The 23,150-nt window shown below is 44.3% G+C and overlaps 3 protein-coding genes across 4 annotated transcripts; 1 reads left to right on the top strand and 2 right to left on the bottom strand.

The window, feature by feature from the left end:
• Positions 1–88: 88 nt before the first annotated feature.
• LOC130384172 (UPF0561 protein C2orf68 homolog) lies at positions 89–2,897 on the bottom strand. Its single transcript, XM_056592261.1, has 4 exons — positions 2,682–2,897; positions 1,933–2,045; positions 1,702–1,847; positions 89–1,611 (listed from the first exon to the last, which is right to left on the bottom strand). The coding sequence occupies exons 1-4, from the start codon at positions 2,786–2,788 to the stop codon at positions 1,489–1,491; spliced, it is 489 nt and encodes a 162-aa protein (XP_056448236.1). The 5' UTR covers positions 2,789–2,897; the 3' UTR covers positions 89–1,488.
• A 207-nt stretch (positions 2,898–3,104) lies between these two features.
• LOC130384170 (U4/U6.U5 tri-snRNP-associated protein 2-like) lies at positions 3,105–13,725 on the top strand. 2 transcript variants are annotated; one of them, XM_056592258.1, is made up of 13 exons: positions 3,105–3,327; positions 3,566–3,644; positions 3,746–3,840; positions 3,929–4,065; positions 4,185–4,337; positions 4,673–4,898; positions 6,582–6,656; positions 6,878–6,945; positions 7,996–8,184; positions 8,880–9,022; positions 10,573–10,708; positions 10,942–11,028; positions 11,827–13,720. In XM_056592258.1, the coding sequence occupies exons 1-13, from the start codon at positions 3,267–3,269 to the stop codon at positions 11,875–11,877; spliced, it is 1,500 nt and encodes a 499-aa protein (XP_056448233.1). In that variant the 5' UTR covers positions 3,105–3,266; the 3' UTR covers positions 11,878–13,720. The 2 variants fall into 2 exon arrangements, with proteins under 2 accessions (XP_056448233.1, XP_056448234.1); XM_056592259.1 differs by lacking the exon at positions 3,105–3,327 and having other exon boundaries at positions 3,963–4,065; positions 11,827–13,725.
• Positions 12,048–22,473, bottom strand: LOC130384171 (prosaposin-like). The gene is made up of 11 exons (XM_056592260.1): positions 22,313–22,473; positions 22,069–22,124; positions 21,822–21,896; positions 21,471–21,578; positions 20,657–20,776; positions 20,312–20,386; positions 19,644–19,827; positions 19,417–19,565; positions 19,206–19,286; positions 18,905–19,015; positions 12,048–12,803 (listed from the first exon to the last, which is right to left on the bottom strand). Exons 1-11 carry the CDS (start codon positions 22,362–22,364, stop codon positions 12,768–12,770), a joined length of 1,047 nt encoding a protein of 348 aa, XP_056448235.1. The 5' UTR covers positions 22,365–22,473; the 3' UTR covers positions 12,048–12,767.
• Positions 22,474–23,150: the final 677 nt, after the last annotated feature.

The raw sequence follows: 23,150 nt of genomic DNA, 5'->3' as shown, positions 1-23,150 counted from the left end.
TGTATGGTTTTAAATATGACTATCAATCATTATAACAACGTTTTTAGGTCATAAAAGTCGAAAAACCATAATAGGTCCCCTTTAAGGATTTTTTATTTTGCAAAAATTTCAATAGCCTCGCCATTATTGACTCTAGATCCCCAGAACTTGTTCCATATAGGGATGGTTTCTATATGGTATTACAACCTTTAGTTTTGAAAAATATAGTGCCCAGTCATAAAATTGAGGAATTTAGCCTGAGACGCCAGGGCCAGGCCTAAGCGCCCCATGTCTGCTAAAATGCAAAACACAAAGGGCCTCACTAGTATCTTACAGGCACTAAGGACATGTGGAAACCTTCAACAGTCTGATGAATAATCTACTGAGTTTATACAGTTCCAAGTCAGTCTTTGGTCAAAATGAACTCCTGGACTAGGCATGGATGAATAGTTGAAGCCCTGTACTGGGCTTGGTGCCTGGAGTTGATGTACTGCTTCACACGGCAAACTAATGGATAAAGCAGCGCTGGAAACAAATAATATCAAGATACTTGGTTTCGTGATATAGTGATACGTTGTGGGCATGCATCTTCTCCCATTAATTTGCTCAATTAATTGAATACAGAAGGTTTACAATATGGAGTACATTGTTTGTTTCCTGTAGGATGAATAAGCCTTGAATTCAAGTGATTTATCCATATTTTATGCTGTCACGCATAGTTGTAACTTATTCCTGAATACTGTGTTCTCTTGTCTACCCGGTACAGAGCAATATAAATAAACTGACAGAGCAATATAAATAAACTGACTGATATTCACTCAATACTAACACCCACAGGCAAGTAAAGAAAAAAATATCAACAATATTTAATAAATAAGAACGAAGTAGACAATGAAACTCATAGCATCAAATAATACAGCAACAACCAGGTAACATTCACTTACTCCAAAAGGTCTTAAAAAATAAGAGGAAATTATAACTAAATGCACACATGAATAAAGACATGGAGGTTCTTACAGGTGAATGGGTCGCATTTCTATAATCATAGACATTTTCATGTTCCGGAAAGGAGAACCCATCAGGACAAAGTAACCTATATCTTAGAAAACAAAGTACACAACAAAATCCAAAGCAAAAAAGCTTCCAAAACTCGCCTGGTCTTTCCCAAAGGTCAACCCCATGACTTCCAGCTCATGGAGCTGAACATGCAGTCTCTCGAAAGGCGGCTCATATTCTGAGGTAACAGTAAACCGATCCACCTCCATCTGTGCTGTATCTAATAAGTGCTCTTAACTTATTAACTAGGAGCCGTCCATACTAAAAATCTCCCCCTCACGGTGAAATCTCCTTCTAGTGCTCAGCCTGCAGCACACTGAACTTCAGTCCACCACGGCCGTCCTTATGTCATTGATGTGACCTACTACAGCCACCAGGAACTTAGAATGTGTGAGTGATTCTCCACTGCTCATTTTCCCTTTGTTAAAAGAAGTACTCTCCTAACTCTTCAATTCAGCGCTTGTCTCGCCTTTTGTCCATTTCTTTTCGAACCCGGAGCCTGAGCGCGGCCCTCATAGCGGGGTCCAGGTCGTTCTTATCCACCACACGCTTCACCACGTCATCTGGCTTATCCTCCTACACACAGAGAGAGACATCAAAGTAAGGCCAACACCTACACAACCCCCACATTAGTAGGCTGCACTGCTAGATGCATGCTGGGCCCACCTTGTGGACGATGAAGGATGTGATGGTGCCACAGTCGTCCTGGTAATCCAGCCAGAACAGTTCGGTTCCTGGGGCCTCCGTCTCTGTGCTGGACCCGCTGTCGTTCCACTCCTCGGTCTCCACACCCCCGCCGGACTCGGATTCATCTAGAGATCCACATATGCCTTGTTAGTAGGATAACATTTTTACTAATAAACTCAAATGAACCAACAAAAAGAGTAGTGTGGGTACCTCTCCTGCGGGGGTTGTAGACCGCAATGTCCGGCCGACGGGGGCGTCTTGGAGGGGCAGCGACCTTTCGCTGGAGTTCCTTGGCGTTTTTCACCTCCTTATCATAACTGTCTCTACAAATCAAATTCAGAAAAGTTATCTAAATGAGATTATTCCTCTTTTAACACCAGCTGTAATGGACAGCTTTATAATGTAATAATACAAATAACGTGGAAAAAAACGTCAACAAATCAATAGGGTTCGCGATCAAGGGTTCGCTTGATATTGTCACAGATAGCTAGTGTCCGAATAGTCCGAATGATTATTATTTAGGTTCTCCAAAAATCCTGAAACCATCTCCTTAATCGATCAGAAGACTAGAGACGCATCTCATTAACCAATCAGAAGACGATAGACTCATTAATCGATCAAAAGACTAGAGACTCTTCAATCGATCAGAAGACTAGAGACTCATTAATCGATCAGAAGTATAGAGAGCGTCGAATGAATCGTTTAGAAGACTATAAAGTATCTTGATCTGAAGACTAGACTCAACTCATGAATCGATCTGAAGACTAGAGACTCGTCTCATGAGTCGATCAGAAGACGAGAGACTCGTCTCATGAATCCAAAAGAAGACTAGGGATTCTCATTAATCGATCAGGAGACAAGAGACTCATTAATCGATCAGAAGACTAGCGACTCATTAATCGATCAGGAGACGAGAGACTCTCAATAATCGCCTTGAGACCAGTAACGAACAGAATTACCTCGCAATCTGATTCCGCCGAATATGGTGGAGGAAACCATGGCTCATATCTAGACGACCCCCACGCTTGCTCAAATCATGCGGATCTTCGTCCCTGATAATGTCCATTTTGAACAAATTATACACTATTCCAAAGTAGCTGTAATAATTCAATCTATTTACCTAAACAATAACTACCAAGACCGTACCCTCATACAAAGATTTAAAATAGTATAATGCTGTCCAATTATATTGCTTCCAGAGTTGATAAATAACTTCATTTAAAATAAAGAAACCCATAATGTTTTTATGGGCTGAATATCAAGCATAAACGTCAATAATAATTCATGATTACACGGTTATCATACCTACAATCTAGAACATCATTGAGTAGATACGAATTAAAGGATATATCGGGCCTCTCTTTAAACTCCGGTATAGCTTCCAGCCGGCCAGATCTTCTCCGGCCAACACCGCGAGTTTCGTTTGGATGTTCGCGTTTGTCTGCTAGCATCACCAGCCATCGCATGTTTAGGATTTAGGAGTGAACTTGTTCTGTATATAAATAATTATTTGAGTGATCCACTCTTCTAACTGCAGGTGCACAATGGTCTCATTAAAGCGAGAAAACATTGAACTTGAGGACGACGACGACGAGGAAGAAGGGGGCAAGTTTATGTTAGCAGTCGATATGTTATGTTAGCTAACTGGTAGTTAGCATCTAGCCAAAGTACGCTAGGTTAAGGTTATTATATATTTACATGCGTTAACACAATAACTAAAACGGACTTCCATGTACTGCACCACATCACAAGACTACCAAATTAACGAATCAATCGTCCCCTCTTAAAACGGCCATAATCAGTAGAGCTAAGCTAACTACTCATGTTGTGGTTGTGATGACAGTGGTTGCCAAGGTGGGACGAGGACGGGCCGCGGAGGACCGGAGGAGCCGCCACTGCCCTTACCTGGACACAATCAACAGGTGAGCTTTACCTTGACACTATTAACAGCTAACGGAAGTGTTTTACTGATTAGCCCTACCGTAAGATGTTAACACCATTGTGCATCTTTCTGTATCTGCAGGAGCGTTCTGGACTTCGATTTTGAGAAGTTATGTTCGATATCGCTCTCCCACATTAACGTGTATGCCTGTCTCATATGTGGAAAGTACTTTCAAGGTGGGTCAATATTTAGATTTTATCAAAGTACTGAAGCCCTGCTGTATTGGACCTAGTATTATGGCCAACTTCTCACTGTCTCTTCCAGGCAGAGGTCTCAAGTCGCATGCTTACACCCACAGTGTCCAGTTCACCCACCATGTGTTCCTCAACCTGCATACCCTGAAGTTCTACTGCCTACCAGACAACTACGAGATCATCGACTCTTCCCTGGAGGACGTTACAGTGGGTGAAAGGACCGTTGTCCGAGACGGTCCTATAAAACTGTCGACACTTCAACTGCCATGCGTTGTGACCCTATTGGACCTATTAATATGTGAATACTGGCATCTCTTTGTCCGTAGTATGTGTTGAAGCCCACCTTCACCAGGCCTCACATCTCGGGGCTGGATAAGCAGGGCAAGCTGTACCGGGCGTATGACGGAACCACCTACCTCCCTGGCATCGTGGGGCTCAACAACATCAAAGCCAACGACTACGCCAACGTGGTGTTGCAGGTGAGCCATGCTAGTTTCCTCAGCTAAGGGTATATTTAAAGTGAGTAAATGCACACTATTTATCAGTACGAAAATGCAAGTCAAGTTCGAGGAGTTGCAAAGAGCTCTGGAGCTTGTCCAAAGGAAACTAATGAACGACGAGGAGACAGGAAAATATAATAAATAACATAAAATACAAGACGGGGTAAATAAAGAAAAGGAAGACCTATCCCTGTTAGTCTTGATGTTGGTTGAGAAACAAAATCACATGAATTGTAGATCCTCCAGGATGTGATGTGGGTTGAGAGGGAAGAGAGTAATTCTACATTTTGGTCATGTTGCCTATTATCTGCTAGGCACTGTCCAACGTTCCCCCTCTGCGGAACTACTTCCTGGAGGAGGAGAACTACCGGGGCATCCGACGGCCCCCCGGGGACATCATGTTCCTCCTGGTGCAGCGCTTCGGCGAGCTGATGAGGAAGCTGTGGAACCCCCGGAACTTCAAGGCCCATGTGTCGCCTCACGAGATGCTGCAGGCCGTGGTGTTGTGCAGCAAGAAGACCTTCCAGATCACCAAGCAAGGTCAGACTCTCCTCTGTGTGTGTGTGTGTGTGTGTGTGTGTGTGTGTGTGTGTGTGTGTGTGTGTGTGTGTGTGTGTGTGTGTGTGTGTGTGTGTGTGTGTGTGTGTGTGTGTGTGTGTGTGTGTGATTTGTATGGTGGCGGGTGAATTGTGTCACTTCACCCGCCACTGTGTCGGGTTATACTTTCCAGTCAGGTCCAATATAATTTACATATTTAATAATTAAGTCATGCGGCGCTGCACAGTTCCACAACCATTACTGTCACCATCCGGCCCCCTCCTTCTTCTATGCCTCTTTTGCTGAACTGCGACTGTCAACATCCGGGATAATATACCAGAAACGGGGCTCTACAGTCTCACGTATTCGGCGTGAGACACACGCAATTCAATCCATGCACACGCTCACACGCCACACACGAATTTCTCACGTAGAGAAATTACCAGGATAGCGCCCATACATTTTGGCCGCTATTTAACAGTGTTACAGGTAGGAATCAAATGGGTTTCCCGTACGTAGGGTATCCAGACCTGTGACATTAACAAACTAGTTAGGCTACACCCTCCCCTACTAAGTTCTGTTCGCTTTGCATTGGTGGAAGTGAGTAGGGGGAGTGCTTAAGTAGAGCCTTCAGATTGGACGGTTTGACTTACTCAAACCGTTACCGTCGTGTTTTGTATTTATTTTTTTACCATTATTGTTTTATGGGGAAAAACATTAACAAATTTCTCCTACAGGGCATTGATAAAGTTCTATCTATTGAACAGAAAGAAACACGCGGTCATACTTTGCACACTTTACCACAGCATTGGCCTACTGGATGCCACAGATATATTTTCAGCATTGGACTGAATGCCACATAAATATATAATTATGTTTTTGCACGTTTGCAACGTTTAAAAGTTCAGGGTATAAAGTTCAAGCATATGCCTCTACTTGTATTGCTTAAGCCAATAGCTTTTTGAGGCAGTGTTTTTTCTGAATATTAGTGTTAAGGGCCAATAATGCTCATGCGTTAGTTACCATGTCTTTGTATGCAGTTACATGTAAATATAAAAAAAACTAATGTTCCTATTGACTTATGATGGTCTAGCCATGCATGTTGTTTTATTGTTAATATGTCAATTGTTTTTTTATTGAAAATACTTTGAATAGATGAATTATCCCAAAACTTGTCATCGTAACACCTTTGAAATAAACATGACTTAACATGGCAGATACCTGTATATTGTTTATCATATGTATATTGTTTTTCATATGCAGTAAGAGTGTAACGTTTTCAACTCAGTTCCTTGGTAGCACCTTCTTACAGTAAAAATCACTTCTGATGGAAAAAAAAAGATGTGTAGGAAAAACACCTTTCTTATCTATTGTTACTATTATATTGTTTAAAATGTATGTAAAATGTATAAAAAGTGTCTGGTAAAGATGAGTGGCTGGTGGGCAAAAAAGTTAATTTCCATCACTGGTGTGTGTGTGTTCTCAGAGCTTACAAAATGTGTTTTCTATTGCTTGCCGTGCTAGGTCGAGGCTGTACATTTGAATTGACAGGAGGCGGGTCTTTAGTGTATAAACCCTGTTGCTCCTTATTGTACAGGCGACGTGGTGGACTTCCTTTCCTGGTTCCTAAATGGCAGCAGGCGGGTCTTTAGACTAATATATACTCTGTTGCTCCTTATTGTGTAGGCGATTCGGTGGACTTCCTGTCCTGGTTCCTGAACGCCCTCCATAACGCTCTCGGAGGCACAAAGAAGAAACCATGTGAGTAGGACCGACGATCCAGGGACATTTGGTTTCATTTGCAGAACATTCATCTAATGGTTCTTAACTTTGCATACTTTACCTGTATGATGATATCCAACAATTGTATCTCTTTCGTGAAATAAATGAAAGTTAATGGTAATGGGATAATTTGGGATTATTTTTTTCTGTGGCTAATTAGATTTAGCATGCAACTCATTTGTGTTTTGTTCTTTTTATAGCAAGCATCACAAATGTGTTTCAAGGCTCCATGCGGATCTTCTCCAAAAAGCTTCCACATCCAGATTTAGTGAGTTGTTGCACGTCCCTTTACATACCCTTCTTTACTATTTTATTGTGTGTGTGTGTGTGTGTGTGTGTGTGTGTGTGTGTGTGTGTGTGTGTGTGTGTGTGTGTGTGTGTGTGTGTGTGTGTGTGTGTGTGTGTGTGTGTGTGTGTGTGTGTGGGGAAAGAGATGTTTTCCTGCTGTTGCCTAGAACCTTGTTCCCCTTTCAATGCAGCAGATTAATGGCACATTTCAGGAGAATCGTTCAAATTGGTATAAAAGCATGAAATTTGGCACAGATACTAGTCTCTACGGGTCATTTTTCCAAATGGTCACTTTTTCTGTCAATGCTCATTATGTCAATCATTCAATCAGTGATGTAGGCATAACATTTTGTGAAAATACTCTCTTAAGAGTGTTTTTTTGGAAAACGGTGCATGTCCCTCAAAAATTCAAGATGGCAACCCTTCCTCTCTTTGGACTGAACCGTGGTGGAGAGGCTTGTGTACTCCAATGAACCTGAGAGCTATCCCGGCGGGGATTTTATATCCCTGGAAAGTTTAAGTACGCCGAACAGGCCGGATCAAAGGAGAGGAGGCAGACAAAGCAGCAGACATTATGACTATTTGACAGAAATGGTGGGCATCTTGATAATGGTTGCCATCCTGAATTTTTGAGTGGCACATACCTTTTTCCAAAAGATCTTTCCTTGAAGAGTATTCTGCCTAATTTTATGCTTGCATCACCATTTTTAACTATTTTAATAATTAATATTTGACAGGAACGGTGGCCATCTTTAAAAATCGTGGCCATCTTGAATCTTTGAGGGACAGGCATATTTTTCCATTAAAATGTCCTTTAGAGTATTTGTATCAAATGTTATGCTTGGATCACTGTTTGAATAATTGATATAATAAGCATTGAATAGGAATGGCGGCCATCTTGAAAAATGGCACCATAATGGATTTTTGAGTGGCCAACGCCTATTTCTAAAATAGAGTATCCATGCCAAATTTCAGGCTTGTATACCAAAGTGAACATTTTTTTTTTATTAATCTGCTGCACCATCTGTAGACACCAGAGGAAAAGGAGGAATTGCTGCTGACAGAAGAGTACCAGGAGAAGATATCGGAGTCCACCTTCCTGTATTTGACCCTTGACCTCCCAACGGCACCGCTGTACAAGGATGAGAAGGAGCAGCTGATCATTCCTCAGGTGCCCCTCTTCAACATCCTGGGCAAGTTCAACGGCAGCACAGAGAAGGTACGGACAGCGCCATCTGGTGTTCAATGGCTAGAATCAAACTGACTGAATCAATGGAGTTAGGCTAAGGAAAACCACACCCTGAACCTGTTTATTCTGGGGCAGAGCGGTCCGCTCACCTGTCACTCAGAGCGGTCCGCTCACCTGTCACTCGGAGCAGTCCCCTCACCTGTCACTCGGAGCGGTCCGCCGACCTGTTACTCAGAGCGGTCTGCTCACTTATCACTCAGAGCGGTCCGCCCACCTGTCACTCAGAACTCATTGAAGTCCATCTCAATATCGAAGGACAGGTGGGTCGCATCTACGCTTATCCATGAACCAGCGGGTCCTGGCTGCCCAATGCAGCCAATCAGAAGTTATGATCCCGCAGCAGGTGTTAACCCAGAGAGGGATTCTCCTTTCAATTAGATTCAGGATTATTTAAAAATCTGCTCGATGGCAGGCAAAGTCATTAATCCCATGGTTAACATCATTATATTCCAAGCTATAATTGAACTAATATACACTCTTTATTATCATTGTCATTCTGTGCCCTTCGTGAATCGAGTGCTGAAAAGACAAATGAGCCACACTGCTTCTCAGGTTTTAGCAGATGATCTTCCCCAGTTCCTGTGTAGAACTGTGTTCCATTGGTTCAAACATCTCTGGCCTCATCTGATTTAAAGGCATTGTCTGTGTGTGTCCCTTTCCTGCAGGAGTACAAAACATACAAAGAGAATTTCCTCAAGAAATTCCAGCTGACCAAACTGCCCCCCTACCTGATATTCTGCATCAAGCGCTTCACCAAGAACAACTTCTTTGTGGAGAAAAACCCCACCATTGTCAACTTCCCCATCACGTAAGTTTCCCATATGACGGCCACAAACCCTGTGCTGCGAGCCCCATACGAGCCCCATACGGGCTGGGCGATTAACCAAATTTCATTCTCGATTTCGATTTTAGCGTCAAACGATCACATAAATAATGTAATCGATTTTTCGATATAATTATTATTATTTTTTTAATAACAGCTGGATTCATATCTGTACATAATTTTTTTTAGATTTGAACATTTTCTTTTTGACCATTTTGTGTATTATTTGAAGGCGAAATTTCAAAGTTCTCAGTTACAAAGTGTTTTTGGGAGAGTCATGCTGAATACATACATCATGTTTTCAAACTCAAAAATAATCGTTGGAATAATCGTGATTTCAATATTGACCGAAATAATCGTGATCATGATTTTTTTTTTTCCCATAATCGAGCAGCCCTAGGCCCTGGTAATCATGAGGTTAAACTTGTAACCCTGGCTTATCTAAGGAATTGTGCTCCGGTGCAGAGTAACATCTTGGTGCATTACTTGTAGTTCCATCAGGGGGAGCTCTACCTGTGTACAGGGGTGTATAACGACGCCCTCGCCTTACCCCATCACAGTAGAGGTGTTACTGCTATGGGGAGCTAAAGACGGGAAAAGTGCCGTCATTTGTTGAAGACCGGGGTGCAAACAGAGAGACATAGGTGTCAAACCGTTGCTGAACGATGGTTGTGATGGAGGGTTTTCCACCTGGTCCGATGGATGATCTGTAGAACGTGTGACCCGGGGATTCCACCGGACGCGTTACGGCAGCGTTACGGCTGTGGCACGGAACGGCTGCGACTATGCCCTGCTTGCATTTCCACCGGGCGCGTTACGGCAGCGCAACGCTGCCTTGCGAGCCAGCCGTATTCACGCAAGATCACGCGATAATCCTAAACCTAATGTACTCACCTTCCACTCCCAAAACTACTGCAATTAAATGCCAGGCTTTGTCCTTTCTGACATTGTCCTTCTAAAAAGGATAATTTGAGAACCTTTGATTGATTGACTGCTGACCTGGTGCCACCGGTCATGACGTAATAATGTTGATGTGTTGTGATAGGCTACATGAGCTGAGGATTGTGTTTTATTTTGAAAATTGACCGGATGCTCTATGGCTTTTACTTTTTCACTTCCTGCTCGATCTGCTCCGTTGAAATTGACGCGATTCAGCAACGGCTTGCGGCAAAAATAGAAATGCTACGGAATGATAGCGCTGCGGCACGGTGAGCCGCTCCTGGGACGCTGCTGAGACGTTCCGCAGCCGCCCCTAGTGGAAATGGGCTCATTGATTAGAGTGGAACTGGGCTCATTGATTAGAGTGGAACCTATCTGCTGCGGTGACCGCGGCCAAGATGTGCCGCAGCCGTAACGTTGCCGTAACGCGTCCGGTGGAATCAGGCCTTGAGGCAGGGAGAGCAGGGGTGTAAGGTCTATCTAACTGTATTCTGACTACTGTCCTGGTAGAATGCAGTCCTGCACAATGTCTCTTTGACCTAATGACTCCTCTAATGCTTGGTCAACATGTTTTTAATCCGTTGTTCCTCCACCAGTAACGTGGACCTCCGAGAGTACCTGACGGAGGAAAGCCAGGTCACAGAAAAGCACACGACCTACGACCTTGTAGCCAACGTGGTGCATGATGGGAAGCCCACCGAGGGAGCCTACAGAACACACGTACTGCACCACGTAAGTTCCCCTTAAATTTATTTTATTATCAATAAGGCTTGTGCTTGAAATAGTTAATGTCACTCAATGCACTGATTGCTGTGTGTGTGTGTGTGTGTGTTGAAAGCAATTTTTTGTTTGCCATTGTTGCATGTATTTTTGCACTTGTTATCAAATAGATTGGTCATATAATATCCAACAGGAAGTGATGACCGAAGCGAGGCTGAGCTAATGATATATCTCTGTTGTCTCAGGGCACGGGGAAGTGGTACGAGATGCAGGACCTGCAAGTGACGGACATCCTGCCCCAGATGATCACCCTGTCTGAGGCCTACATCCAGGCAAGTCCAAATCAACAGCCTACTGCTCTATTTGTGTGTCTGCTTGATGGACGTACCCTGTGCATAGGCCTTTCATGTACAGAGGTCTCGCTTTGTGTTTCCAAATCAACTGGAGTCAAATAATGTTTCTAGGGTTTGCTTAGCAACATATAAGGCATTTGTGTAATCTGTTGTATAACTGACTGTATCCCCAAGGCTGGAGCGAGACTCGTACCCCTGCCAGGGGCCCATCGGCACTGAACTGATGGTTCCTCCCCCCCCCCCACACACACACACACACACACAAATAAATACCTTGACAACCATCCCCGACAACTATAAGTGCTTTACAATGCATCATGAAACGCATCAGCCTGGAAACCAGTGGAATCTGCAAGCTCATCTTCTATTGGCTCTGCATATGCGTCTGACACCACTCCATTCACACTGATACTGCAGTCCTGGCCCGGGTTGGGCCAATCACAACCGCCGTGTTGGAAAAAATAAGAATTGTTCACATTGGTAGATTCATGGCTCTGAAACAAGACAACCTGCCAATCCCCTGCTGGTTACCACCAGCAGGGGGAGCCATCGTCCTTGTTCAGCTTCAGCCATACTATCCAATCACCTCTGTTTAGGTCCAGGTGTACTGAGAGTTTCTAGAATTATAGGCCTTTGCAAATTTTCTTGGGATGTCAGGCTAGCAATACGCATGTTATTTAAACGACATAAAAATGATTGTCACATGGTCCTTGTCATCTTTGATTGGTCACATGGTCCCTGTCATATGGCTTCTACTCAACGCATGTTTGATTTCAGATCTGGAAACGCAGGGAGGATGATGACACACCGATCCACACCGGAGCGTAGTGTCCTGGTGGCCCCAGTAAGACCCTCTTGTCCCTCTGAACCCTAAAGAGCTCTGCAGAGAAAGACAAGTCTGAGGTCTGACTCTCGTTCCAGACATTAAGGACTGAGGAAAAATATTTTCTTTTATTACAACTTTTTTAAGTGTTTATTTGTGAACTCTCTTTTGAAATAAACATGTATTTCAAATTTCCCTGATCGGTATTTTAATCTCACAGTAGTACAGCTGCTTAAGAGCTCAACGAAGCAGATTCAGCCAATCAAACAGAGGAGGAAGCGATGAAGACAAAACGGAAGCCAGTGTTTTATTACTTTATACAGTATCAATAAAACATTGGCAAGACAAACATATCTTTCATAAAACAGCATTCCAGTGTATCCTTCATACAGTAATATTAATTGAAGCAGAATATAAGGCATGTGCAATGCAAAGAAGGAGCATTCAACATAATCGTGATCTTTTATAGGAGTTAAGGTGATTATGGTCATAGTTCTACAGCGAGTACATCGCTGTACAAATGCACTCGTGTGTTCTTTGTGGAAATGTTGTCTTTTTTATATGTTGCATTAAAAGGTATTTTGGAGTGGGGGAACATGCAGTTGAACCGAAGTCCTCTAGCCCTGAATCTGGCAGTAGATGCTCCAAGTTCATTTACTGCAGGCTAGTGTATGTTACAGGGATCCAGTATTGTACTACAAAATAATGAAGCTAAATGCTTGTGGAGGCATTTGATGTCATCCAGATTTAGTCTGTATTTCTTTATGCTTTCCAAGAGCGAGGCTCTCACCATTACACATGCAAGGTTTATAAGTAAATCGCAAGCGAGAACAATCAATGGAGCAAATATAGAAAGGGATTGTCAGCAGAAAACGCTCCGAGATGCAGGGATGTTTCATCTCCACAGGTGTTTCTTGCAGTAGGCTAGATTCTACAGAAAGATGGAGGGAAAATAATTTTGTGAAACAGTTCTCAAACGGTCTGTTATCCTGCAAGAGAAATCTCTAACTAGAACTGCAAGCAGTTATGCAGGGGTCCAAGAAGTGTGCATTTCGCCGGCACAACGCGACAAGAAATGTGCATTTCGCCGGCACAACGCGAAGCATGTGTTCAAAACGCTACCCTGAACCTGTGGATACAAAGGATTTGACTGTGGTAGGAGTAGCGAGAAGTCAGTGTAGTGTTTTCGCGGCGAAATTTTGTAGAAGATATACAATTTCCTCGTTTGTTGCGCCCCCTAATGGCGAAATGTTCCGATATTTTTATCGAACGTCATTAAGGTTAGCACCGACATGTCTGTAAAATTTGGACTCGATCCGATGTACAATTCTGGATTTCTTTGGATTTTTGATTTTTCACGTCTAATTTAGCTAATAAACAAATATTCAAAACGCTACCGTTTCGTCATCGAAGGTCGGATCAAAAAAGTGTCTATGATGAAGATGCCGTGTGCAAAGTTTTGTGTCAATTGGTCAAGAAATGTGGGAGGAGTAGCGAAAAAACAGTTGCGGTTTTCGCGATTTTGCGAAAAAAAAATTTCGCACGCAAATGGGCGTGGCCTATGCCAAAAGATGCAGCAGACTCCAGTGAATATGTGGGTACAAGTTTTTGACTGTGGGAGGTTCGGTGTGGGAGTTATAGCCCCAAACGCGTTTTCCCTTGGTATAGCGCCACCTAGTGGCCGGCGTGTCTGGATTTTGTCGTCTGCGTAGTCCGAAGAGATCTGGATCTAGTCATACAATTGGCGTGTCTGCACCATTTACGGTTTGGGCTGTGGTACCACTTTTAGGGAGGTACAAATAATAAAAATAAACATGACAAAAACAATAGGGATCCAACCTGTTGGCTTGGACCCCTAATAATGACTCTGGTTTTGAAGAGAAATCGAATGACTCTGGTTTTGATCTATAAAGTAAAACAAATAATCCAATGTCATTTTTCAGCATTCCCCCATACAGTTGGTTTGAAATGCCCAATCAGAAGGGATTTGTGTTGACTTAAAAGATCCTTGTCCTGCTACAGCTCAGCGTGTTGGGGTTCCCGGGGTCGGGGTACGGCTGGAGGCTGCCTCTACCCTACGATGGAGATGGGTATTCTAATGTCCATGTTTCACTTTTGCATTTAAATCATCTTAAAGGTCCTGGTAGTGTAGCAGTATTTCGGGGCTTCATGAAGGCATTGGGTCCTAAATTAATCAAGAACTAGAACCCTAAACAAAAGGACGTCCAGAGAACACGAGAGTAGCTGGCCAAGAAACGCGTTTATATTAATGTCACATCTTTAAGATTGAGCCCTGCAAGAGACGTTCAGAATTAAAATAACTGAATTAAGTGTGTCCACTCTAACTGGCAGTGCAGCTGCGTGACGCTAATGAGCGTAGCTTGGCTGGAGCGGTGACGACTTGGCCCACCAGACACGGGGCCTCGAGTGTGGCCCTCGCCTCCCAGTCACCTTGTATTGGAAACGTGCCTGCGTGCGGCAAGGGATTCTGGGAAGGCTGGCGTGCGGGTGTAAATCGGAGGGAAGAGATTTAATCAACTTTATTGAAATGAGGGTGTCTTGCAGCGTATTTTCGGCAATGTGATTGGACAATCGACATTCAGTGATTACTGGCAGACCGTACAAACTCGTGGTCGATTTCATTTCCTGTTTTGAAGAACTTCCATTGAAAGACTCCTACCAGCAGCCACTACAAGGATACAGAGCGTTGCCACGCTCAGGCCCTGCTGGGAACTGGCCGTTGGACGGGTTGTGGGAGCTTCTTTGTAAGATTCTTGTCTACTGGTGCCACTAACTAACGCCTCATGCCCACTGCACTGTCAGTCAAAGGACTCAGAAGGCGTGGTTATTTTATTGGAGGTTAAAATCGATGAATAATTTGGGGCGCGGCCTCTTGAGTGACAGCTAGGCACTGACCCTCACCTCGCCTCAGAGGCTAGTTTTCAGGATCAGCATGCTATCTCCGTCAATTTGACCTCAACTGCGTTAATTCCTATTGTTCATTCCGGTGCTAAGATGCCTTTCTCTGCGGTCAACTGTACCAACCGATCGTTTAAAAACAAATGAGCTACTAATTTGGTGTACGTCACCTAGATGGGCGTATCTCCCTCCCGACGTCACATCAATGCCCTTTTTTGGTTAGAGGAATTGAGGCGCTGTTAAACAATGACAAGATGGCGACGCTCATAAGCCAAGAGAATTAGATGCAGTTGAAATAACTGAGGTCTGCCCGGATGCTACATCCATTTTATAAACTATCTATGCTCCAAACCTTCCATACCCCTCATTACACCCAGAACAACACCTACAATACACTCATTACACCCAGACCTACAATGCACTCACTACATCCAGAACAACACCTACAATACACTCATTACATCCAGAACAACACTTACAATACACTCATTACATCCAGAACAACACCTACAATACACTCATTACACCCAGACCTACAATACACTCATTACAACCAGAACCCTACCAGACATACAGTCTCTGACGGGACAGCCTTGTTTTGAAATGTTCCATGGTGACACTGGAGAGGGACACCACCCCAAGATACCAGCGCTCACCGACACGGTCTGAATACGGTACTGTTGCAACACTACGCCGTCTGTCATCGTATGCATTAAATGGACATAACAGGTTGGGTCGTAATCTGACACCAGACGGTTTGTTAAATCATCAGGGCTTCATCCTTGGAAACTGGAAAAGGGTCAAATACATGGCCGGTGTTTGGTTGACCCGTCGGTAACTAACGCCTCATGCCCACTGCACTGTCAGTCAAAGGACTCAGAAGGCGTGGTTGACGGATGGGGGAGGTTTCCAGGGTCGTCAGAGCCTGAGTAGTGTCACAGTGCTTAAATTTTCATACGTGATCTGATTGGATGACGGATTCGTCGCTGCCGAAAAACTTGAACATTTTTTAAACTTTTTGACGGGGCCTTCAGCGCACAGATCCACAATGGATGGCGCGTCCGTCCCCATTCAAAGTCAATGGGGATCAGTCAACGGACGGAGGCAGTGGGCATGAGGTGTAACTCAGTTTGGTGGCAGCCTAATAGATTTGGTCAATTTCCTTTTTTGTTTGTTGCAGTATTGGCGTATCCTTTGTCCCATTCCGTCCATCTGTGTACATTAAGTTGAAAAGATTATCTCACCTAAATTGAAAAATGTATTACATAAAAGACTACCTGGTCTTTTCCGTTTTACCAGCTGTGGCTTGACGTCTATTTCCTAGTTCACTCTCTTCCTCCTAAATTAACTAGTCTAACTCCAAATAGTAACAGGCCGGTAATGAGGTTATAAAGTCAAGTAAGTCATCCAGAATATTGCGTGTGTTTTGTTGCTCTTATCTTAGACCTGAGAACAGACATAGTGCTGTGGTTCATAGCAGACAAACCACCTGTCATCCGTGTTTCTCCTTAGTGAGTCATGTTTCCAATAAGAGCCTCGTCCTGCCACAATATCACTCGCAGCACTGCTCCAAACCAAGCCCCAACCACAGCGAGTTCTACCAGCATCCAATGCGGAAGTGACAAACATTGCAGTAGCACCGGGTGGCGACTACGAGGTGGTACCCAAAGTGAGCAATTCTTCGTTTTTCCACTGGCCGTTTTCAGTCTTATTAAACCTATTTACAGCCTGGTCCAAAAAAACATTCTAGTCAGTATGTTTAGTACATATCTCCATGACAACACCTAACAGGTTGGGTGATTTTTTTTTAGCAGGCTATTTTCTATTTTATTGGAGGTTAAAATCGATGAATAATTTGGGGCGCGGCCTCTTGAGTGACAGCTAGGCACTGACCCTCACCTCGCCTCAGAGGCTAGTTTTCAGGATTAGCATGCTATCTCCGTCAATTTGACCTCAACTGCGTTAATTCCTATTGTTCATTCCGGTGCTAAGATGCCTTTCTCTGCGGTCAACTGTACCAACCGATCGTTTAAAAACAAATGAGCTACTAATTTGGTGTACATCACCTAGATGGGCGTATCTCCCTCCCGACGTCACATCAATGCCCTTTTTTGGTTAGAGGAATTGAGGCGCTGTTAAACAATGACAAGGTGGCGACGCTCATAAGCCAAGAGAATTAGATGCAGTTGAAATAACTGAGGTCTGCCCGGATGCTACATCCATTTTATAAACTATCTATGCTCCAAACCTTCCATACCCCTCATTACACCCAGAACAACACCTACAATACACTCATTACACCCAGACCTACAATGCACTCACTACATCCAGAACAACACCTACAATACACTCATTACATCCAGAACAACACTTACAATACACTCATTACATCCAGAACAACACCTACAATACACTCATTACACCCAGAACAACACCTACAACACACTCATTACACCCAGACCTACAATACACTCATTACAACCAGAACCCTACCAGACCTACAGTCTCTGACGGGACAGCCTTGTTTTGAAATGTTCCATGGTGACACTGGAGAGGGACACCACCCCAAGATACCAGCGCTCACCGACACGGTCTGAATACGGTACTGTTGCAACACTACGCCGTCTGTCATCGTATGCATTAAATGGACATAACAGGTTGGGTCGTAATCTGACACCAGACGGTTTGTTAAATCATCAGGGCTTCATCCTTGGAAACTGGAAAAGGGTAAAATACATGGCCGGTGTTTGGTTGACCCGTCGGTCCATCACGTAGTGATTGACTCGACCCACAGGGGCTCTGACCACAGCACATGCACAGACGTGGCAAGATGGATTCTCACACAGTAGGATCTGGCGAATCGAGCAGGCTCGTAGGTAAGTTGGGTCAGTGCTCCAATCAAACGCTCCTTGGTCGAAGAAGTGTATTGAAGATACCATTAACATATACCAAGCCCGGTTTAACCCCACTCCCTGGAGGGAGACCGCTTAAAGGCCGATTCATACCTCAGGATCCGGACGAAATTCATCCGTCCGCCCCAAACGTTGCCTCCGGAACTACCCTTCATACCTCTGTCTGGTTTCAGCGTTGTTATGGATGTTACGCAATAAATCCTCTAGAGGGACTGTCGTTTCACAAATTAACGGCATCAATAATCGCAAACATGACATCTGTAGAGATGATTTTGCTTTGTGTCATCCGAAATCTGCAAAATAAATGTGCAAAAAGTGTAGGCCTAGGCGGCGGTGGCATGTGACACCCCTCACCAACCCGCAGATTATCTCCTCAAAATGCTGTTAAATGACCAGTTACAACTCATTGCCAAAGCAGGGGAACAATAAAATAAAAAGGTCAGGTATATAAGTATAAAACGTTGAATACAATATATATACATATCAGATATTATACTACTCTATCTATTTTCGCGAATGGTCTGACTTTGACTATACTGCTCTGTGCTCCGGATTCGTAAGCTCAGAGGCGACGGACCCATTGACGGACAAAACACCTCCGGGACCGGACGAAAGGGTCCGTATCCGTATTTACCGTAGGGTGTGAATGGGCCTTTACCCTAGGTAATGAATGACTTGTATTGATCCATATCAGGCTGTGCGGAAGAGACCTCCCCCTTGAGAAGGCCGAGGCCGTCCACGTTTCCTTGCTGGAGTTAGTGAACCCAAGGGGAGAGGAGGACTTGATCGGATTCCGACCACTAGTTGGACTTAATCAGTCAGTTACCCACATAGTTCAGACATCTTTGAAAGAAACCAGAGCGAAATGTATCACTGTGTGACTTGAGTGTTTGGATGAACACAGATTAGTCCGATCCTAACAGAGAAAACGTTGAAAACGTCCCTGTGCCCTACGCCCCTCCACGACGTCGGAAGACCCCAAAAAGGAGAGGGGCAACAGGAACCTGACTTTGCCGAAGATATTGATGAGCAGTCGCGACCGGCCCTCATTGGTTGTTCTTTTGCTGGCTGGTTGATATTTTTGACCGACCATGGTACACAGAGGGCACACAATTTTGCTGAAAATAGCTGCTGGAATGATAAGATAATTTAGAATTAAGGGTTTAAAAGAAACAGAAGGAACCTAACAGAAGGAACTCACGCCACACATAAGCGCCGACTTCACGTCCTGGCACCAGAAGGTTGGCCCCAGGTTACAGTGCTGTGTCTGGGAGCTGGAGGAGACTTTCACCGCAGCACATAGCTCTGCTCTCTAGAGGAAAGAACAATAGAAGTCAAACGTTTAAAAAAAACCTGAAAAGAGGAACCAGACACGGATCATTTAACGTTGTTGGGAACCAGAAGCAATAGGCCAAGGACATAGTTCTCATTTTGCTTCTCGTTTGTCGACCATATGAAAGACGGTTCACTGAGACAAACACTTTAATGATAACACATCTCACCTCGCAGGCGTCTGAAGGGTCCAACTGGTTTCCCAGAACCCTTTGCAGCCGAGACCCAAAGTTTTTCAGAAACACCTCGCACTAGAAGAGAGAAACGCAGACACACAAGAGACGGGGAGTGTTTCCACTCATTTCCACACCAGTACTTTAGTATTTGTTCAGTTCCATTCATGATACGTTGACTCCATCCAGATGTAAACGGTGGGTGTACCTTAGGGATAGCGTTAGGGTGCTGGAGACAGACAGACCCGAGGAAATCGGAGGTCTGGATGGGCCGGGTGGAGTTGAGGTCGAGGTGAAGCCTGCTGAGAACCAACAGGTGACGACACGCCTGGCAGTCCGAGGATGGAGGCAGCATCTCTGGGGAGGTCAACAATGAAATACACGTCCCATTTCTACCACGAACATGGAGCTGAGCCTCACGTTGCGTTTCCTCACCCACAGTTGACGCCTCCTCCAGCAGGCAGAGGTGCAGCAGCGCACAGATCGAATGCGGAGCCGCTGAGGACATCAGAAACTCAACGATCTGCTTTCCATATTTATCAATGAAGTCGTTGCATTTCCTCTTGTAGCTGCTGGGGAGCAGAGCGCACACCTGTCCCATGAGCTTCACCACCGCGTCCTGCCGGGGGAGAAGAGAGTCGTGTATATCTCATCGCTGCCCGTCACACTGAGACACGGTCAAAGGGAAGGACGGCCCAAACACCCAGGATCCATGTAGGGTGCAGCCTGAGAGGTTGAAATGGTTTTGCTGTCTAATGGTACAGATAACCTGGAGGCTTGAACAAAGTGTCTAACCCTATAAAGGAAACCCAACGTGTAGATTGGTTTGCATTATGTGACTCCTGCCTCTCTTGAATCTATATCAATTTGACAGCATGAATATGACTTCCGATCAGACACACAGTGTGAGGTGAGAGCGACTGCATTCCCATTGAGAGCATCTCCCTGTAGCCCTTCTACCCATGTATATAGCTGGTCTATCACTTCACTGAGTTGACGATGAAAAGCTGGAGAGCTGGAGGCAAATCCCCCCTGCCGTTGCTGTGTGGCCTTCTACTTGTGAATGAAATGCAACCCCAGCAGGAGGTTCGAATAAGGCTCACCTCAGTCCTGTTTTTAGGCAGCATGTCCTCCATCTTTCTGATCAGGAACAGACACAGTGTGCACTGAGGGCTGAACTGGAGAGAGTTGTGTTCAGTGTTAGTGTGATATGGTACTATACAGACAAAAAGTGAATTCATAGAAGCGTACTTTTGTATGATAGCTAATATCCAGGTCAAATTGGATATTGGATATTAACGGGATGGAAGCTGGAACAATCTGGTTTGATTCTTCAAAAGCAGATTGAAGGATCCAATACTATGATACTTTTCAGGTGAGATGCATTGTTCAAACTGTCATATAAACATATGACATGTACCTTGTTGAGTAGGACTGTTTGGACTGACCTGAGTACTGAGGTCAGGGCTGAACGGAGGAGGAGAGGCCACCGTCCGAGGGACGACCTGAGCAGGTCCGACCACTCCCAGAACACAGTGGCCCAGGACCTGGCACACCTCACGGGGCTTCTACGGGCGGGGGTTAGGTTATTGTCACGTCCAAAGTCATACTTAGCATAGCAACAAAATGCGCTGTAACCTGCCCATTAAACAGGCCGTAACCAGCCCTTTAAACAGGCCGTAACCAGCCCTTCAAACAGGCCGTAACCAGCACTTTAAACAGGCCGTAACCAGCCCTTAAAAAGGCTGTAACTAGCCCTTTAAAAAGGCTGTAACCAGCCCTTTAAACAGGCCGTAACCAGCCCTTTATACAGGCCATAACCAGCCCTTTAAACAGGCCGTAACCAGCCCTTTAAACAGGCCGTAACCAGCCCTTTAAACAGGCCGTAACCAGCCCTTTAAACAGGCCTTAACCAGCCCTTTAAACAGGCCGTAACCAGCCCTTTAAGAAGGCCGTAACCAGCCCTTAAAAAGGCCGTAACCAGCCCTTAAAAAGGCCGTAACCAGCCCTTTAAACAGGCCGTAACCAGCCCTTTATACAGGCCGTAAACAGCCCTTTAAACAGGCCGTAACCAGCCCTTGAAAAGGCTGTAACCAGCCCTTTAAAAAGGCTGTAACCAGCCCTTTAAACAGGCCGTAACCAGCCTTTTATACAAGCCGTAACCAGCCCTTTAAACAGGCCGTAACCAGCCCTTTAAATAGGCCTTAACCAGCCCTTTAAACACACAATAACCAGCCTTGGAGTTAACATTTCAGCTCTCACCATTCGAGCGATCTCAGGTAGATAGGTGTCCACTCGAGATTTGCAGTCATCGTGTTCATCACTGCTGAGGCGCCTGCACAGGTGTTTCAGCTTCTCATGAAGCAGTTCCTGCAGTAGTACCCCACATTGGTGTCGCAATTACAAACAGTATTTCTATCTTTGCCTTTGTGAAAGAGGAAGTTGGTAGGTGGAGAGGAAATGGTTCATTTATGCACACAGCTGTTCAAACTTTATATTCAAACTCTGTTAACCTGCATTTATTCTATTATTATTCTATTATTATTCTATTTAAGTTAAATTAGTATTGTTTCTGACAAAACGTTGCTGCAAATTAAATGGCAATATTCTCACCTGTGTGTCGTCGTTGGAGCCTTTTTCTGAGGTTATATTCATAATCTGGCTGCATTCTGAACAAATATCAGGACTCTAGGAACAAGACAGATATTCTTTTCTGAAGCCAGAATTTCACTTTCGTTTTATTTATACAGCGCAGGGACAAGGACACTAATGTCACATGTTTGTCATTTTATAAAAATAAAGCATGTTATACGAACACTGTTAGGTCAGCTTTATTGGTTCCCGTAATGAAACAGCTTACCAGGGTCTCGTGACTGATGTCGCTCTTGGAGTATTCGTCGATGAATCGGAACTCTCCTGTCCAAAAAGACGGACAACAGTCTCATGCAGAACAGTCCGAATGCACATAACAACAACATAAAAAATAAATAATAAAATAATGTTCGTATTGGAAAGCCATTTAAACGAACATGGCGATTCAATTTAGGCACGTGACAACAATTTAAAATCGTTCAGCTTTAGAATATTCGTTACGGTCTTCTTACCCGGGGCCAGCGATGCAGAGAAAACCACCAAGAAAAAGCCAAAGACCTCCATTTAAAAAAGGGTAATGTGCGACTGATAACGGTTGTCTTCGTTAAGCAGTTGTACCTTCTATCCTCCCTCTGGTACCCCGGAAGCGCAGTTTAACGGTCAGCCAATCACCGCGGTGGAAACATGCACGCCTGAACAAACCATGGACCTATGGTATGTTTGAAAGCTCAAGCTGTTACTGGGACTACTGATGTTCCTTTAATACATCCACGAATTCTATGTAGCCTCCTACTTAATTTATTTTTCCAAATGGTTTAAGTGGTATTTATTCATTTAATGGTACCGGCCATGTAGTCGTGTTTTGCAGGTCATTTTCATTTGAATGTTTGACATCCTGTTCAATCGAAACTAAGTTGTATGCAAATTTCCCTAACTCAAATGTTTTTGAGTTAGGGAATTGCATTATCTACGTTTTGAATTACCTTAAATAACACGCATGTTTGCACCAAAGAGCTGTTCCGATTATTACTCAGTTAAGCACACAGAGAATATGAACAGTAAATAGAGTGCATACACCAAACAATGAAACAGGAGCTGACAACCCATAGTCAGTTGAATACTAATACACCAAGCACTGTATGCAAGTGAATAAGAATATGTTTTTGTCCTTTTTTTAAATCCCACCAATATAGTTCCTAAGGGGGGGCTATGGAGAAAGCCCGCCTCCAGCTGTGAACCACACTGAGGATCTGTCTGTCAGAGGAACCAGAGGCTGACTGCTGTAGTTAGTAGCTGCAGCCATGTCACCCCTATCATCTCAGTGAAGCGTAAGCTTCTCCGCCCTCCTCT

Source organism: Gadus chalcogrammus, chromosome 6 (genome assembly GCF_026213295.1).
Source record: "Gadus chalcogrammus isolate NIFS_2021 chromosome 6, NIFS_Gcha_1.0, whole genome shotgun sequence".
Classification (NCBI taxonomy): domain Eukaryota; kingdom Metazoa; phylum Chordata; class Actinopteri; order Gadiformes; family Gadidae; genus Gadus; species Gadus chalcogrammus.
The sequence above is the reverse complement of the archived record's forward strand: the minus strand, read 5'-3'. Positions and strand labels throughout refer to the sequence as shown.